Below are 18,350 nucleotides of genomic sequence, written 5' to 3'. Positions count from 1 at the left end.
TTCCTCTAACACTGACCATCTTAGCACAGCCACTAACACTCTGTCAGCCACTGCTAGTTGCACGCTAACAAACAACAATGCAATTAACTACACTTACCATTCTAATACGGTTTCTAGTTGCCAATTTTGGTGCACAATGAACTTCTCAAAAGCTCTCTGGTTCTGGTCTGACTGAGGCTCAAACATGTGGCTGAGTCTCTCTGACATTTCCTCCGCCAATCATATTGATATGCACTGCTGTTTCACCTGTCAACCTAGTGCAAGCAGCGGTGGTGGGTGGGGCATAAGGCCTGATCCAGATTTTCCAATGAGGAAGTACGTGCAGATGTGCTTACCATCCCAGTTTTTTATTTATTTATTTTTTCACTTTTTATGTGGGAAAATAAACAAAACAGTTAGATAATGTAAATGTCCAGTTTATGACTGAGCTTTACTTTATTGACAGGCATCCTGGTCACAGTGCCAGACATGCCTTTACATAACACTCTCATGTGCCAAGGAATGTGATTCACAGAAATGTGAGGAATAATAGACTTCATACACTCTCAGTGGGAACAAAGGTGTGCGGGGATGTTTACAGTGAAACAAGAATAGCAGTCTGTAAGTCTCAAGGGACAAAACAAGTGTCTTCTCTATAGGACTGTGACAGTAAAGGCAGTTCAGCAGCCACTTAAGGGACTCTTGGGAACACTAGTGAAAAATACAGATCATTCACAGCTGAAATTACATAACTTATTGGTCATGGTGAACAGCCAGTGTGTTCATAAAATCTTTAATCAAGTTTTTTATTGTCACTCTAAATTAACAAAAGAGAGTTGTCAGCTTTTGATTTCAGCATTAGCTGTGTGCAGACATGTAAAAACCTGAGAATTCAAAAGTTGACAAGCAAGCATAGCTGGTAACTTGAAAGCCAAAATAAATTATGATGTTCAGCAGTATGTCACCATACTGCAAATTAATATTTTAATCCCACAACATGTTAAAAGTAAATTTTAGGGGGCAGTTTGTTTTATATTATGTAACGAGTCTTTGTTGCTAATGTTATTTTCTATATATTTTACTTTTTATATCAGTATGTACAAACATTTTTTGTGTATACATTGTATAATACTTGTTAGAGCTGTCTTATCTGATCCTCTTTTTCTTCCTTTTTTCCTCTGTTGCACCTTTACAGGGTCAAATTAACCGGAAAGCATTGAATTGTTTAGTTTAACCTTACAAAAGATGTCTTTTCAAAGCCTGTTGACTGTAATTAGATCATGCTGTTTGCTGAGTCACACTCTCAAACACATGCAACACCTGAGCTGTATGTAGTGACAGTAACATAGGAGAGGCCTCTTTTATTAAGGTCACATCAGGACACAGCTCCTGTATGTACTGTACTTTAAATGATAAATCAATTCCCATGTTTGTTAGAAAACTTGATTATCAGTGACCCACTTTTTTCTCCACACCCTGATCTCAATTTCTATTCTCACATACATATTTGGCATTGCTCAACAGATTTCTTCTCATTCTTCTAAAATGACTCACTGGATTTTAATCTGGCATTTATAGGTGTGGTTTAATCTGCTTCTTTCTTTCCAAGTCTTCTAGTACTTTCACTGACTGCAAACAGTTACCAACATTTAAATTCTCTGTCATGCATTCAAAATCTTAAGTACTTTAGAAGTACTCCCTCGTCTAAGTGCTATGAATCCAGTATTATGGGATTATTATAACTGATTAATATGTAAGCAGCATTTTAATTTTGTAGTTGGTCGAGGTAAAGCTAATTCTCGCTGCTTGGATACTGTAAAATAATAACAAATAAACTCATCTTTTTTTTTTTCTTTTTTTTTACGTAAAATCCTAATCTGCAAAGTAGCTTCAGCTGTCAGATAAATATATTGGAATAAAAAGAAATTGAATATTTATCTCAGTGTCAAGTAGTTGAAAATAGCAATAAATAATAAGAACTAAGTGAAGTAACGCAGAACCCTTTTAAAGTGCAGTACCTGAGAAAATGTATTGCTGCCTGTTTGCTTTGTGCAATAAACTCAACTATGAACACTTCAGTTATACAGCATTGTTGTACTGTGGCACTGCAACAAATGGTTATAATGATCATTATCCATTGTTTATTCAGTTAATTAATCATTTAGTGCATAAAACTCTCATCACAGTTTCAAGAAGTCTTGAACAACTCAAACTCAAAGATATGTCATTTATTAATATACAGTGGGGTCCAAAAGGGAAAGTGGTCTAAGATAAACTCAACTAGTTACACAGCAGTGTTGTCCAAATGTTGTACCAATAATAAATGAAAATGAAGTTGAAAAAATTGCAAAAAATTGGAGCGGAAGCCAATCCCAACTGACATAGGGCGAGGGCGGGGTACACCCTGGGCGGGTTGCCAGTCTATCACAGGGCTGACGTATAGAGACAAACAGGAAGCCAGAGTACTCGGAGGGAACCCACACAGACACGGGGAGAACATGCAAACTCCACACAGAAAGGGACCAGAATCCCAGGCCAGAACCTACTTCCTGCGTGGCGACAGCACTAAACACTGCACGACTGTACTTGCACATAATTGATATGAATTTATGGAAATGAAAAACACTGATACCATCCAGTGGTTCCCAGTTAACTCTTGTTGGCAGATAATAAGCCGTCAAACAGAGGTCTCCCTAATGAATTAAGGCCTTTTCAGCTTGTGACAAGTTGTGTACAAATGGTTATGACCCCTCAGCATTTTATGGCATTATTGTGGACATGTTGTGAACAATCCAAACAAAGACTAATTATGCCTTCTTGGCATTTCACAACAAAAAGATAAAAAAATAATAGAAAAGTACAGATACAGTTTTGAGTAACATATACATTCTTTTCTTATCTCGTAATTCATGTGGTGACTTTTTTATTTATATTGAAAAAGACGCATGTTTGTGTATCAACTGGTTTGTGCTAATCTAATTTAATATTCGTCAAAATATCTCCACTAACGCACAATGTTAACTGACAGGATAGATATAAGGCAGATCAGATTTTATTACTTGACCCTGTCTTGGGGAAGGTTTCTGTGTAGAAATATGTGTTGCATAGTCTCAAATTAATGCGTTTAGTTAAAATCTCATACAGCAAATCTGGGTGTAATGTAGTGTTCAACAAAGGAAAAACATTACACACTGAACAGAGAGCCACAGGAAAATGAGATCATTAGGACCCAACAGCTCATTTTTGCCTGCTGCCAAACAGCAGATTATTCCAGCAATGAGACTTTGGGACTCCTTAAGGGGTTTCCCATGTTGGGAACCACTGGCATTGCTTTTCTCTGATTTATATAAAAAAAAAAAATCAGTATCATCCAGTGTCTTCCAGTCGTTGCTAGAAGCCACACTTTAATCAAACTTATCTCATTTTCCAATGGATGGATTATAAAACAGGTTACAGGGTCCCTGACCTCTAGGGCCTACCAGGCACAAGCACAGGGGCCCGAGAGGTCAAGAAGCCCCTCAAAAGGCACAACATGATTACAAAGAGATTCAAAGACACACAAAAAATGAATATAAAGAGATGCAAAACGACTACAGAGCTATGCAAAACAACCAAAAATGAGACATAAACAACGACAAAATGACGCCAAAAAAAAAAAAAAAGACTAAATATTTTTCTCTTAATCCGTTCATGCATATTCCTGGTAGCAACTGCTGCGCAAATCTGCAGACAGGGTTTTTAATTGGACCACGGGGAGCGGCAGCGGCAGTGATGGGACGGGATTGGCCGCCGTCGCTCCTCCCGGGTTCTGGAGAGTTCTGAGGCGGAATGTTGCCGAGGGGGCGCGGCCGCTCCCTCACAGCGGCCGACAGCGGGGAGCCGGCACCCGTCGCACGGACAGAGGGGGACAGACGCAGAAGCGGTCGCTCCGGCAGAAGCCAGCCCGCAGAGTTAGGAGCAGCCATTGTAGTTTTAAGCCGATAAAGCGACAGATTGTGAATTTAACGGAGGTGAGTGTGGCTAGGTGGATGATGTATTACAACTTTTAATGCACAACTGCTTGGACGTTACATTAACTGTCGCTGTTTAACCCTGATTAACGTTACACGTTAAAGTGTTAACGGCTGCTCCAGATACGTTTCTTAAACTTAAGCTAGTTAACGCTCATATTTTCCGTTTAGTTTAGTTTGTTTCCTGTTACTCATTTAATTCACACCAACCTCTCGAACAATTTGATGCTATGAACTATCTCACTGTAACATGACTGTGCATGTTAAACAGTTTGGCATTTCAGTGACATGAAAGTTAAAAAAGAGAGCACGGCTAACAACAGGTATGAAATGACGCTGGTTCCTCTCTGCTAAGTCAGACTGCGGCTTGCACTTGATGATTTGCTTCTCAAAGTTGCTTGTGTGCCATATGAAGTGATGCACGTCTGCAGGGGAGACTTTATGGCGTCTTGAAAAATTGTGCGACAGCTACAAGGAAGTGAAAGGAAAGGTCCAGAAAGTTCCCAGGCTCCTGAAATCAGGGGTGACACGCCCTCCTGTTGACAGCTAAAGCTAATGATGCAGGATGCACTCCCCTGCTCTCCAAGCCAAATTAGTTTTAACACACACCGACATAACTGGGGAAGAAAAACTGTCATAGAAAAATAGAAAAACTATCATAGTCTGGATAATGTTAACACAGTCTTGCAAAATTCTATTCTTGCAAAATAGAAATGTAAGATTTTACACAAACCTACACACAATGATTTCTATATTTTGTCCTGTGCAGTGATGAAAGTAACAGTGCATTTACTCAAGTACTATAGTTACTTAAATGCATTTTTGAGGTAGCTGTACTTCATTTTTGAGTATTTCCAGTATGCTACTTTATATAATCCACTGTGTTTAATAGGCAAATATTGTAGTTTTTACTGCACCACATGTATTTGACAGGTGTAGTTACTAGTTACCTCTCAGATATTTTTTTTACAAAAACAAATCCTATGATAATCTTATAAAATAAATTTAGTTTAAAAAGTAAAGGTAAAGTTTAAAAAGTTAAGGTTTGCTGGAAATTGGGACTGAGTGGGAATGATTATTTATATACACTCACCGGCCACTTTATTAGGTACACCTGTTCAACTGCTTGTCAATGCACATATGTCAAGACAGCCTGCTGAAGTTCAAACCAAGCATCAGAATGGGGAAGAAAGGTGATTTAAGTGACTAATGTGGCATAGGTGTTGGTGCCAGACGGGCTGGTCTGAGTATTTCAAAAACTGCTGATCTACTGGGATTTTCCCGCACAACCATCTCTAGGGTTGACAGAGAATGGTCCAAAGAAGAGAAAATATCCAGTGAGTGGCAGTTCTCTGGGCGAAAACGCCTTGTTGATGCCAGAGGTCAGAGGAGAATGGCCAGGCTGCTTCGAGCTGACACTTACTCAGATAACCCCTCGTTATAACCGAGGTATGCAGAAGGGCATCTCTGAACGCATAACATGTTGAACCTTGAAGCAGATGGGCTACAGCAGCAGAGACCACACCGGGTGCCACTCCTGTCAGCTAAGAACAGGAAACTGAGGCTACAATTCACATGGGCTCACCAATATTTGACAATAGAAGATTGGAAAAATGTTGCCTGGTCTGATGAGTCTGCATTTCTGCTGCGACATTCGCATGGCAGGGTCAGAATTTGGCATCAACAACATGAAAGCATGGATCCATCCTGCCTTGTATCAACGGTTCAGGCTGCTGGTGGTGGTGTAATGGTGTGGGGGATATTTTCTTGGAACACTTTGGGCCCCTGAGTACAAACTGAGCATTGTTTAAACACCACAGCCTACCTGAGTATTGTTGCTGACCATGTCCATACCTTTATGACCACAGTGTACCCAAAGCTCAAATCATCTCAAACAGGTTTCTTGAACATGATAATGTGTTCACTGTACTCAAATGGCCTCCACAGTCACCAGATCTCAATCTAATAGAGCATCTTCGGGATGTGGTGGAACAGGAGATTCGCATCATGGATGTGCAGCCGACAAATCTGCAGCAACTGCGTGATGCTATCATTTTAATATGGACCAAAATCTCTGGGGAATGTTTCCAGCACCTTGTTGAATCTATGCCATGAAAAATTTTGGCAGTTCTGAAGGCAAAAGAGGTCCAACTTGGTACTAGCAAGGTGTACCTAATAAAGTGGCCAAGTGTATATTGCATAGTGTTATGTGTCATGATTGAAATTTGTCTGTATGCTTAGATCTCTTATTTAATTTAGTATTTACTGTGTTTTGAACTTCAGTTATATTAGTGGGTTTTTTTTTACCTACTCAGGGGCTGCCTACTGAAATGAGCTGAGTCTGGTACAATACATCTCTTTTCTTTGTATGCATTCTTTGCACATGGACTTTGACAAATAAATGTAATGTAAAAAAAATGATCATGTACTTGAGAGCAAGGTCAGTTTCCTTATATGTCTGATTTGACTAACATTTTTGAGGAACATCACCTGTTTTCCCCCCTTTCAAAAATGAATATTTTCATTATCTATTAATTAAATAAAAACATTTAGACTATAAAATGTTAGATGGTTAAAAAAACAGCTCATCCCAAGTTCGGAGAAACTCACATTTGAGAAACCAGGAAACTTAAAAACATTTGATTAATAAAATGATTCTCAAATAAATGAAAATGGCGATTTCTAAAACGATTGCTGATTCATTTCCTGCCAATCTCTTCGGACTGACTAATTGATTATATGACTAATTGTTTCACTCTGATCTGCATTTTATTTCATGAATCCAAGTACAGTATTCCAAACTTTTCACCTCCTATCATGTGCACCCCCTTACAATGGCTGTGTTCCCTGAAAGAAAGGCCCACCACACCAATATGAGAACGATTCCCTAGTTTAGGCGTACTCCCATGTGGCATAACATTAGGCTAAGATTACAGTATATTGATCATCTGCTACTGTAGCAACAGTAGAAACAGTTCCAAGAAGTTACTGCTCAGTGAGTCATCTAGGTAATTTTGTTGCTGAGTCAAACTAGGAACAAATCATCAGCTCCTTTTCCAGAGTTAATCTGGTTTTTACCAGCAAATTATCCAGACAACTAATTTTAATCAAGTGACAATTCTACCTCTGAAGAGTATTTCATATAAATATTACATAATAGAATAGTAACTAGCATGATCCTATGGCCTGAATTGCCATATCATAGTTGCTTTTTTTTCTCAAACCCAAAGATATTCAGTTTACTGTCGCAAACGACAAAGAAAGCCGATGCGTACACTGGAGGAGCATGAATCAGACGAGTTTGGTATTTTTTTTCATGACTCAAAGAATGAATTAATGATCAGAACACAAGGTGATCAGCTTCTGGAGTGGTTATCAGGCTGCTGTAAACCTGCTTTCTAGAAAAGGCCCTTGCCTCCCTGTTTTCTGTTGTTGCTATAATAAAGGCAGCCGTTGCCAAGCTGTCAAAAGTGGGGAGGCTTGAAAACAGGTGCCGTGGACCTTCACTTCACTGAGACAGTTTGTTTCCACTTCTGTTTGAGCAGCTCAGACTCTGATAATAGCCTCATTACCCCATACTACAAATGTGCAACATGGTAGCCACCCATAGTGGTCAGGGTGATCTTAAGTTGCTTGTGTTATATTTTCAGATTTTCAGTTAAGTGCCAGTGTATGATTAACTACTGATTACTTTCATATTCTCAGGAACCATGTCTAAGGGACCAGCAGTTGGTATTGACCTGGGCACCACCTACTCCTGTGTAGGAGTGTTCCAGCATGGCAAAGTGGAAATCATTGCCAACGACCAGGGAAACAGGACCACGCCCAGTTATGTGGCCTTTACCGATACTGAGAGGCTGATTGGCGATGCAGCCAAGAATCAGGTGGCACTGAACCCCAACAACACAGTATTTGGTATGATTTATTTTTCTTTCTACACAAATCAAGTATGATTAGATGTTCCTGATTATTAATTGCATCTTTTTTGCTTCTCAGATGCAAAGCGTCTTATTGGACGCCGGTTTGATGACAGCGTTGTCCAGTCAGACATGAAGCACTGGCCCTTTACAGTCATTAATGATGCTTCACGCCCCAAAGTAAAAGTGGAGTATAAGGGTGAGACCAAGACCTTCTACCCAGAGGAGATCTCCTCAATGGTGCTGCTGAAAATGAAAGAGATTGCAGAGGCTTATCTTGGCAAGGTACACCTGTGTGCTTTATTTCTTTTACGAAATAGATTCTTGCAATCTTTTGTGTACTGATTAAACACAGAGGTCTGCATGAGCAATACACATGTTAACAGCTAACTCCAGTTCCATTATTATGCCTGCAAACTCTATTTGTGTCCTGTTCACCAGTTCTGCTGTTTATATAAACTAGAGATCTTTTAAATCTAATTTAACTTAATATGATGAAAACATTTCTAATTACTGATCAAAATGTTATTCATGTCCCATTAAATGTTGTTACATGCAACTATTTCCTTTTTGCAGACTTTAACAAATGCTGTAGTGACTGTGCCTGCCTACTTCAATGACTCTCAGCGCCAGGCTACCAAAGATGCTGGGACCATTTCTGGGCTTAATGTGCTTCGTATCATCAACGAGCCTACTGCTGCTGCTATTGCTTATGGACTGGACAAAAAGGTAAAATGATTCTTAGGGTACAACTTTCTTTCAACAAGATAAGGTTTTTTCATTTTTAAGGATTTTTGTCAGAGTTAATTGTGGTGAATTGCATGTTATGATGTTCTGACAGGTTTGTGTGGAGTTTCCAGGCTGTAATACTTGCTAAACTATAATCACTGAAGTAATGTAGACTTTTAACGTGAAGTTTAAGAAGTGGATATATCCAATACTCTTGACAAACAAACTACAGTTAAATTATTTCAAATTACAGGTTGGATCTGAAAGAAATGTACTTATCTTTGACTTGGGCGGCGGCACATTTGATGTTTCCATCTTGACCATTGAAGACGGCATCTTTGAGGTGAAGTCTACAGCAGGAGACACACACTTGGGTGGAGAAGACTTTGATAACCGCATGGTCAACCATTTCATCTCTGAGTTCAAACGCAAATACAAGAAAGACATCAGCGATAACAAGAGGGCGGTGCGTCGTCTGCGCACAGCTTGTGAGAGGGCAAAGCGCACCTTGTCCTCTAGCACCCAGGCCAGTATTGAAATTGACTCTCTGTATGAGGGCATCGACTTCTACACATCAATCACCAGAGCCCGCTTTGAGGAGCTGAACGCAGACCTGTTTCGAGGAACCCTGGAGCCCGTAGAAAAGGCTCTTCGTGACGCCAAGATAGACAAGGCTCAAATCAATGACATTGTCTTGGTAGGAGGCTCCACTCGTATTCCCAAGATCCAGAAGCTTCTGCAGGACTTTTTCAATGGGAAGGAACTCAATAAGAGCATTAACCCAGATGAAGCAGTGGCCTATGGTGCAGGTGTGGTCCCTGTTTGGCCATAAATATAATGGTATCTAACTAATAAAAAGCTACACACTTAAACCTCAAATCCACACATTTGTTTTGCAGCTGTGCAGGCAGCCATCCTTTCAGGGGACAAATCTGAAAATGTGCAGGACCTGCTGCTGCTTGATGTGACCCCCTTGTCTCTGGGCATTGAGACTGCTGGAGGGGTCATGACTGTTCTCATCAAGAGGAATACCACCATCCCCACAAAGCAGACCCAGACCTTTACCACCTATTCAGACAACCAGCCTGGTGTGCTCATTCAGGTATGACCACCATTGTTTTTTTCCTGAATTTAGGTAATAAGAACACTTCATTATTTTGGAGAAGGTCTTAAATTTTAAACAAATCTTCATTGATGGGTTGACCTTATATTAACAGGTGTTTGAGGGTGAAAGGGCCATGACCAAAGACAACAACCTTTTGGGGAAATTTGAGCTGACTGGAATCCCCCCTGCTCCCCGAGGGGTTCCTCAGATTGAGGTGACTTTTGATATTGACGCCAACGGCATTATGAACGTGTCTGCAGTTGACAAGAGCACTGGGAAGGAGAACAAGATCACAATCACTAATGACAAAGGTTACATATCATCATCACTGTATCTTATACGTAAAATTAGATGTACAGTATTAAATTAATTCTTTGCTCTTCTGCTGCTCAGGTCGCCTGAGCAAGGAGGACATTGAGCGTATGGTCCAGGAAGCAGAGAAGTACAAGGCTGAGGATGATGTGCAGAGAGACAAGGTGGCTGCCAAGAACAGTCTAGAGTCTTATGCCTTCAACATGAAATCTACTGTGGAGGACGAGAAGCTGAAAGACAAGATCAGCGAGGAGGACAAACAGAAGATTCTAGACAAGTGTAATGAGGTCATCAGCTGGCTAGATAGAAACCAGGTATGGGTCAAAAGATAGTTCAGATTTGGCAGATAAGGTGTTGAAATATTTGTCAGACTGGCATCAGATTGATACTGAAATTCCCCTTCTTTCTCTCTTTTCTCAGACTGCAGAAAAGGAGGAGTTTGAGCACCAGCAGAAAGAGCTGGAGAAGGTGTGTAACCCCATCATGACCAAGCTGTACCAGAGTGCAGGGGGGATGCCAGGAGGGATGCCAGGTGGCTTTCCCGGAGCTGGTGGAGGAGGCGCGTCCTCCGGCCCCACCATCGAGGAGGTTGACTAAACTAGAGGTTGACCAGACTTGCATGAGCTTGTTCTCTTTCCTCTTTTGAGGTTAGTGTGAAGGGTGATCATGTTCACAATATCACAGTTATATAAATTGCTGTCCTCAGAATCATTAACCACGCCTCTTTTGGGATCTAGCTAATCATATTTTTATGCCAGGTGTATGGCAGCACTTCCACTGTGGCTTCTTTGGTTGGCAGTTTTCCACACTTCTATGTTGCTTTAGTTAAACCAGTTCATGTTTTGCATTACCACAGCGTGTTTTATTTTCCTAGGGAGCTGGTTTTGTGGCTGAAATTATTGATGTTAGGCAATACTTTGAAATTAAAGACTAAATAAATATGTTTTGCAATTTGGACTTGTACCTTATCTTTTCATCACCTTATGGCAGCTCCCATGACAATTCACACTGCTGTTGATTTTAGGTGTTGACAGAGGAAGATAGATGAGAGGATATGCGAGTTAATACACTCATCTGAGCCTCCCTCAGTGCAGTGCAGTGGACTTTGGAGTAAAAACAATGTTATCTGTCAGAAAGTACAATACTGGCTCTCTATAAAGAGAACTGAAATGATTTTCCATAAAGTTACAATACAGAGGTTTAAATGCATAATCATTTTTTTTTCACTTCCTTGTGTCCTCAGCAACTTCCAAAACCAAACCTTGTCTATAACATCTGCTGCACTATTCCCCGAACAGTGATAGATTTTAAGCACTTCATCAAGTGGATTGTCTGATGTTAAGGTCTGGTTCACTTAGTTTTTAAATTGGACATTGATGCTGTTGTTGGTAGTGCACCATGAAATTCAGCAATCACATTATGTGTGTGTCATGTAGCTGTTCACTCATAACTTTGTAAAAACACCATCAGTTTTACTGATACATATGTAAATCTTCCACAGACATTTTCCCTCAAAGTGGAGGATGCGCCACTCTACAATGTAACTTGCTGATCTCAAGTACAGCCTCATGAGGCCCAATACTGTTGTCAAAGATAGTATTTTACACTTCTACATCCATGTTTTAGTCTTATTAATGCAGAGAGACAAAGTAGACAACAAAGGCATTGTTTTTCTTATTTATTTTGCTTTATCAAGAATATTTTAACAGGAAATGGTTGTAAAGTTCATTGGGATATTGGTTCCTCTTCGTCATATAGTATGGACCAGTTCTGGTGTGTATGTTTGTGTTCAAGTCTTTGGCAGGTCAGCGTGAGTTTGAGTTTCTTGGGCATTCATGCATCCGGTAGGCACACATGTAGAAGATACCTAAAAGAAAAGTAATATGATTATTAAGAAAAAAGGGTACAATATGTAATGTGAACAACATTACAACAAGTCTTCACAGTTGTTCATGTAGTAGAATGAATACCTGAGAAGAATGTGAGCACCACTGCCACCCAGCCCATTATATAAGACCAGGAGAATCGCCAGCTGCCATAGCGTTTACCATAGTAGTTCACTGTCACTCCCGTGTAGACAGCCATCGCCAGCAGCACAAAGAAGCCTGCAAAAAGTAAAATAAAATCATGAGATTTAAGTGATAACAATCTTTACTGTAGTCTTACATGTGATTATGAGGTGAGACGCTCACAGGATATGAAGAAGAGGATGCCGGCTGCGAATGTCTTGTCAAACCCGTCGAAGGAGGAGTAATGGATGAAGGCCATGACACCGATCACAATGCCGATGAAACAAGCCAGCAAGGAAAGAATCATGAAGGCACGGGTGGCATCCCAGTAGGCTGTGGGTAAGAGGAGATAAGGAAGGTCTGAGACTTGAGAGAGCAGACTCAAAAGCAGGCCCAGTACTAAAAGAAAAATTCTGAATCTTATGAGTATTTTTTGTCATACACCCAACTCATGCAATGTTTATTCATGCTTTTCCTCATCTAGGAGACAGCTCTAGCTTGCCATCTAGTGTTTAGAAATAGCTCAGTGCCCCCTTTGTTAAATTAAACAAAGGATAAATGACTGAAAATGAAACAGTTTGTTCCTAACATAGAAATAAAATAGGGATAAACTTCAAAAAGTACATACTCCACTCCTGTGGTCAATTTCTGTGTAAAACCTGCATAATTTAATGCAGCATTTTTGCAAAAAAAGAAACATTTAGTTTTTTTTAAATATTTCTTGCTAATGTGTACATGACAGTAACATAAATTTCCAACTTCTTTACACATGAGTTTGCACTTGAAACAGCCTTAAAATTCACCAAAGGGAAGTAACCCAAGTGCAGATCTGGGTTTGTGCCGAGGTCACGGGCTGATTGTCAGGGAAGTAATAAATATATATGAGGATCTGCCTGCCTGCTCACATGTAGTTGAAGACACAAATGAGTCTTACCAATGCTGTCTGTGTGCGTCATGCATTTCCCGGGCACGCAGTACCGCCACAGGCCCTGGTGCATATAATTACTGGAGTGACGGTACTGCATCCAGTAGTCGGTTGCCGTGGAGACAATGAGAAGTATGTTCCCAACTCCGGCACAGAACAACCCACCTCCCATGAAGCTGTACATCCTGACAAAAAAACACTGACTGACAGAGAGAGAAAGAGAGAGAAAACAGTGCAGGTCAGGGCCCTGTCACATTTGGCCCCAGCTGAACCAATTACAGTGGGTACTTCCTGTTACAGAGCACAGCACCATACATGAATAAAACAATACCTAAAATCATTCAGCAGGATGCCGCAAATGCTATGCAGGAGCTAGACAGATCTGTTTATAGAAAGATTTCTTATTAGCAGCCAAATCAGTCTGACAAGTAATTAACCTCTGACACTATGTTGTGCTGACAAACATTTTTCAAACCCACAGATATTTGTGTTAAAATCTAACCAAGAATGCAAGGTATCTAAAAATACCACACATGACATGCTCAAGAATGGGAAAATGTGTATACAATGATGCACCTGACTTGAGAAATATTTTTTCCTACTAGAGTCAGTTGTGGAAAGACGTGGTTGACATTGTTTTAATATTGGGGTTTTCACCCTTATTTTGAAGCTAATTTAAGGAAAATCAGAGTTCAAGAGGTTAACTACCAAATGCAGAAAATAATCTATTTCCATCTCTATAAAATACACTGTGTCATACAGGTATGCACATGACATTTCACACATTATGTTTTCATATTGATTACATACCTTTATACTTTTTCCCCTTCAGAAAAAGTCAGAGATTCCAATATTTCGGGTTGTCAAAGCACAGAGGAGCCCAATATTGCCCAGGGTAGCAGGAAAGTTTTGTTTGTGCGTAGGAAACCAAGCGAACAAACGGGCTGATGGAACAATGGGGCATGCTGAGCCACAACCAATCACAGAGGATGAGTTTTGTGTTTTAGGGAATCTGCTGAAAATACAAAACTGTTAAAGCGCTGTGCACATCTCAGTAATACTGATGACACAGGGCTTTTAATTCAAAATGCTGCACAACCACCCACAGTAAACGCACAGCCTGAATTAGGCTTACCCATAGTAGTGTGGAAAAATTCATTCAACAAAGATTATTTTAAATGGTAAAAATGTAAAAACATTTTCTTATGTTATAATTATATTTCAGTTGATATGTTTCTGGTAAATCCTGATTGTTATGTTGATAGTAAAGCAACACTATTTTCAGTAAATATCAGATCATTCCTTTAAATACAAATCTCTGTGCCAGCTTGTAAACATATTTCTGTAAGCCAAATTGCTTAATTGTGCTCATCTGCATAGTGTAAATACATTTCTTTTTTTCCAGGCATTTGGTAGAAATGATGAAGGATCGGCACTCAATTCAATGTGCCTTTAATGTCTTTCCATCCCTCATAATAACTGTGAAAAGACAAATTGTGGGTTCATCCATCAATTTTACATTTAGTCTTAATACTTTTTACGTACCCATCATTTAATTGGCATAACCAGAAGAATTCATTTAATAACATATGGAAGACTGCTCAGACATTTATAGAATAAAACACATTTAACAGTGAGCTTGAACACAGCCAACACCATGAATTCACAGGACACAGTGCATATGGTTATGTTGGCAGAGCAGAGTATGATGAGCTGGTAGGTGGGTGGCTAATAGAGTTTGGATTTATACAGTTTTGGTGAACAAGCTGCAGTGAAAGTGGTTTATCTTTGTTGTAACACTTTGTAGAGAGAGCAGGAGTTGAAAGAGAGAGTTATGAGTATTCCTATTAAAAGAGTGATGGTGAAAAGTGCATGATCAAAGCCACTGATATATTTAGTTATGAAGAGCTGAGAATAAATCAGAAAGAGCACTAGACCTGATTTACATTCAAGAGCAGAGTTATCAAAGAAAATGTCTGGAATATTTGCTTTCAAGCTTTCAGTTTTACTTAAAAACCATCATTAGCTCACAAATAGCAGTCCGCTGATTACTCAGTTACATCAATCACAACTTTATTGGCTGAATATGTCGACACATGCAAGGACCCCATTTCTCAGTAATTCTCAGTATACTTGAACAGGGCAGACAAAGTTACAGGACAATATAGATACGCACAAAACTAAACTAGGACATGAAGCCAAACCAATATAAACAAACGTAGAGCAATTATATACAGGGCAAACTTCCTGCAGTTTTACAATTTCAGTTCCTTTGAGGCTTTTAGACCACTTATATCTGCGAATTACTTTCACTTAGGTTTCCTTGTTCAGACCATTTGGTGTTGATATGTGTTGATGTTTAATAACCTTTCTCACACCACAGGTTTAATTTCACAGAATTCCATGTAGCCGCTTTAGTTTCAGGGTCTTTATATATCATACAGGCTGGTTCACTGTCACACTGTCAAGGCTAACTGCAGCAATTATTACTGGTGTTTTAGTTTTATTGTGCATATTGTTATCTAGAGGATAAACAAGATTTATGACAAACCATGCAAAAATTTTGATTAAAACTACGAAAGTGAAACTTCAACTGTCCTCAGAGGCCAATTTTTTTATTTGGAGAGCTTAATTTGTTTACCACTGGCACAACAGAATCGTTCATGTTATTAGTAACACCTGTGTTTTTCCCACTATGACCAGTGAAAATGTTTGCTGTGACGTTATTAGCCCAATAAATGCAACTCACCAATCATCTGACACACGCTATTTATTCTCTGTTATTTCCTGTTGTCTTTTCCTGCTGTTCTAAAAGTGATGGTTTTAAAGCGAAACAGCCAATAGTCTCTGTCCCCTTTGTGAAGTAACTCTACTCTTTTTTTTATTATAGAGATCAGTCAGTGGCTCTCCTGCTAATTTACATTAAATTCCACATAAACTGCAGCACCTTTGAGTTGTAGGGCATTTACTGAAAGCCACAAAATATAGTCAGTGCCGTCACTGGGCATCACAACTATCAAACTCATCTCAATTATGACCACTAGGTGGTGCCTTTTATTTAGTTTTGCAACAATGATTGAACTATTTAGGTTGTCTCTCATGAATAGGCTTGTTGCCATGGATGGGATAGAGGAACAACTATTTTAACTCATTTATTCATGTTCTGTAAATGATGATTATTGATTTTACCTGCTCAGTGAGACAAACATATGATAGTTATCTATATTCACTCCAAATAACATTTTCCTTTCTAGTCATCCTTTACTGATGCAGAATTCAGTATTTAAATTGAGGCTTAAAACTATTTTACTTTCAGCTGCATTTGACGAAATTATATGTCTCTTTGCAGGAAATGTCTTAGGAGATTGTTTGGAAATAAATTTTAATTTACAGACCTGTAAATTAAGCATTACCCATAATTTCATCTTTTTTTAAAAATTAGTTTAGCTACTCAACCAACTTTCCATGGGCCCCTGAGGTACACACACTGTAACCCTGGGTGGAAGTCCCTATTCTAGATGATGTCTGTCATTTAGTTCATCCTGTAATGCAGATCTGGAGGTCCCCTCTACCCAAAACTGTGCTTTGCTTTTTGTTACCTTGCGTAGACATTTGAGCTTCGCTGTGCAGGAAGATGTACTGTATGTGCAGAGTTTGACACTAGAAGGCTGACTTCACATTCATCTGCTGGAGGGGGAAGTTTCTCTGTGCTCACCTTAAATTTGAGTTCATGATGTGTAAGAACAAAATGTTTTTTTTTTTCACATCTCAACTAGCTCTGGAGCCAACTGTGGTCTAATATGCAAAATATAGTTTGATGTAGATAACTCCCGTGCTTTTACATATTTTGCCTTGACACATTTGCACATTGATAATGATTATTGATTTTTTTAATGATGAAAAGGCAGTAGATGCAATTTCAAGATTTTTTTTAATGAGGTAAAACCATGTCAGACAAATTATTATTCAAAGCTGAGTTCTTTTACATATTTTAAAACATGTCTAAAGGGAAACTTTTTAAGTAATATAAAATTTAAGTAAACTTTGCACAACACATGAGACTTCCTGTTGATTCGATGGAGTGCATTTGCAGACACCTGTGAAGTGGCCTTAGTAACTCACTGTGGCTGGTCGAGCTGAGCCTTCTGCGGGCCGGGTGGGGGTGGGGGGGTGGGAGAGTGGGGGGGGGGGTAAACCTCAGAGACCCAAATCCACACTGCAGACCTAAAAGCATAAAATTGTAGAAACCCTCTAAATTGCACTGGATTACCATTATCCTCCTAGCATGGTGAGACCCAGTGGGTATTTGCCAGTGGCAGTGGAGTCCAACTCACTTTCCACGCCAGGCACACACAGCAGATGAAGATGCGGACATGAAAACAGCCTTTCAAATCCCATAGCTGCCACACTTCAGGAGTCATACAATAAAATGAAGGTTACCTCCTCTCCTCAAGTCCTATTCACAAACATGCCTTCTCACAATACTGCTATCTGAAGAAAGCATCAAATCATGCTCAGTATCTTGTATCAGAGAAGTCATTTTACTGGAAACATGAGACAACAAACTCTGACTTCATTCAGACCACAGGGACGTTTGGCTCCAATGGAAAAATTTGAGATCACTCCTCTGTCCTCTTTGTCTTTGTCTTCTATTGATACTACTGTCCTGGGGAGGCATCTGAATTATCCAACACACATACACAGAAGATGTTGTTTCCTTTGCTCTCATCACAAATGCAGTTCAAAAATATTGTAAAATTAAAAAAAAATAATAAAAATAAGATTGAGATAAATTAACAACACTAAGGCTGTCTGACTAATGCTATCAGCAGGTACTTAGACATAGCCACGCTTTATGATAAATGCTAATGTTAGCATGCTGAAAAGCTCACACTGACAATGCTGACATGCTAACGCTTAGTCGGTACAATGTTAACCATGTTCACCAAATGAATTTATTATGTTATCATGCTAACATTTGCTAATGAGCACTAAATACAACCCAGGCTCGAGGTGTTATTGAGAACAATTTGGTCTGGCATAATTTGTGTGGACTTCACTCACTATGATTTGAGTAGATTTAATATAGTTATGTTTTAAATGGAATAGGTGGATACAGATTCTGGTGGGTAAATACAACACGTTAGTTTTGAGAGCCATGAAGTGTATTTTACTAGATCACAGGCTGTCTCACCATGAGAACTAACGGCGGCTGTCATCTAGTTTGTAAAAACTCATCCTCGGGGTTTTACTTACTTCTAACTTTTGGCTGACTGAATATCCCATGGCAAAGGCATTTGTTGCCCTCAACAAAAGGTTAGGATGCAAAAATATAAATCTATCTAAATCAAGAGAATAATTTGG

The 18,350-nt window shown here is 39.4% G+C and overlaps 2 protein-coding genes across 3 annotated transcripts; one reads left to right on the top strand and one right to left on the bottom strand.

The window, feature by feature from the left end:
* Positions 1 to 3,807: 3,807 nt before the first annotated feature.
* Positions 3,808 to 11,009, top strand: LOC139631792 (heat shock cognate 71 kDa protein). Its single transcript, XM_071496342.1, has 9 exons — positions 3,808 to 3,989; positions 7,695 to 7,904; positions 7,986 to 8,191; positions 8,483 to 8,635; positions 8,889 to 9,444; positions 9,535 to 9,737; positions 9,853 to 10,051; positions 10,134 to 10,366; positions 10,473 to 11,009. Exons 2-9 carry the CDS (start codon positions 7,700 to 7,702, stop codon positions 10,647 to 10,649), a joined length of 1,932 nt encoding a protein of 643 aa, XP_071352443.1. The 5' UTR covers positions 3,808 to 3,989; positions 7,695 to 7,699; the 3' UTR covers positions 10,650 to 11,009.
* A 706-nt stretch (positions 11,010 to 11,715) lies between these two features.
* Positions 11,716 to 14,014, bottom strand: LOC139631793 (lens fiber membrane intrinsic protein-like). Of its 2 annotated transcripts, none has more exons than XM_071496344.1 (5): positions 13,797 to 14,014; positions 12,996 to 13,185; positions 12,245 to 12,394; positions 12,023 to 12,157; positions 11,716 to 11,919 (listed from the first exon to the last, which is right to left on the bottom strand). In XM_071496344.1, exons 2-5 carry the CDS (start codon positions 13,168 to 13,170, stop codon positions 11,858 to 11,860), a joined length of 522 nt encoding a protein of 173 aa, XP_071352445.1. In that variant the 5' UTR covers positions 13,171 to 13,185; positions 13,797 to 14,014; the 3' UTR covers positions 11,716 to 11,857. The 2 variants fall into 2 exon arrangements, with proteins under 2 accessions (XP_071352445.1, XP_071352444.1); XM_071496343.1 differs by having other exon boundaries at positions 12,996 to 13,189; positions 13,797 to 14,010.
* Positions 14,015 to 18,350: the final 4,336 nt, after the last annotated feature.

This window comes from Trachinotus anak, unplaced genomic scaffold, assembly GCF_046630095.1.
Source record: "Trachinotus anak isolate AG129_WGS33_773 ecotype Australia unplaced genomic scaffold, CSIRO_AGI_Tana_v1 ptg000014l, whole genome shotgun sequence".
Taxonomy (NCBI): Eukaryota; Metazoa; Chordata; class Actinopteri; order Carangiformes; family Carangidae; genus Trachinotus; species Trachinotus anak.
This window is presented reverse-complemented; position numbering and strand designations above follow the sequence as displayed.

Excerpts from the sequence above, each read along its gene's own strand:
- LOC139631792 (XM_071496342.1), top strand. The coding sequence starts at position 7,700 with ATGTCTAAGGGACCAGCAGTTGGTATTGACCTGGGCACCACCTACTCC. Across the intron at positions 9,738-9,852 it reads AGCCTGGTGTGCTCATTCAG|GTGTTTGAGGGTGAAAGGGC; the intron begins GTATGACCACCA and ends TTATATTAACAG. Across the intron at positions 10,052-10,133 it reads CACAATCACTAATGACAAAG|GTCGCCTGAGCAAGGAGGAC; the intron begins GTTACATATCAT and ends TCTGCTGCTCAG.
- LOC139631793 (XM_071496344.1), bottom strand. The coding sequence starts at position 13,170 with ATGTACAGCTTCATGGGAGGTGGGTTGTTCTGTGCCGGAGTTGGGAAC. Across the intron at positions 12,158-12,244 it reads CATCCTCTTCTTCATATCCT|GCTTCTTTGTGCTGCTGGCG; the intron begins GTGAGCGTCTCA and ends TACTTTTTGCAG. Across the intron at positions 11,920-12,022 it reads GGTGCTCACATTCTTCTCAG|GTATCTTCTACATGTGTGCC; the intron begins GTATTCATTCTA and ends CTTTTCTTTTAG.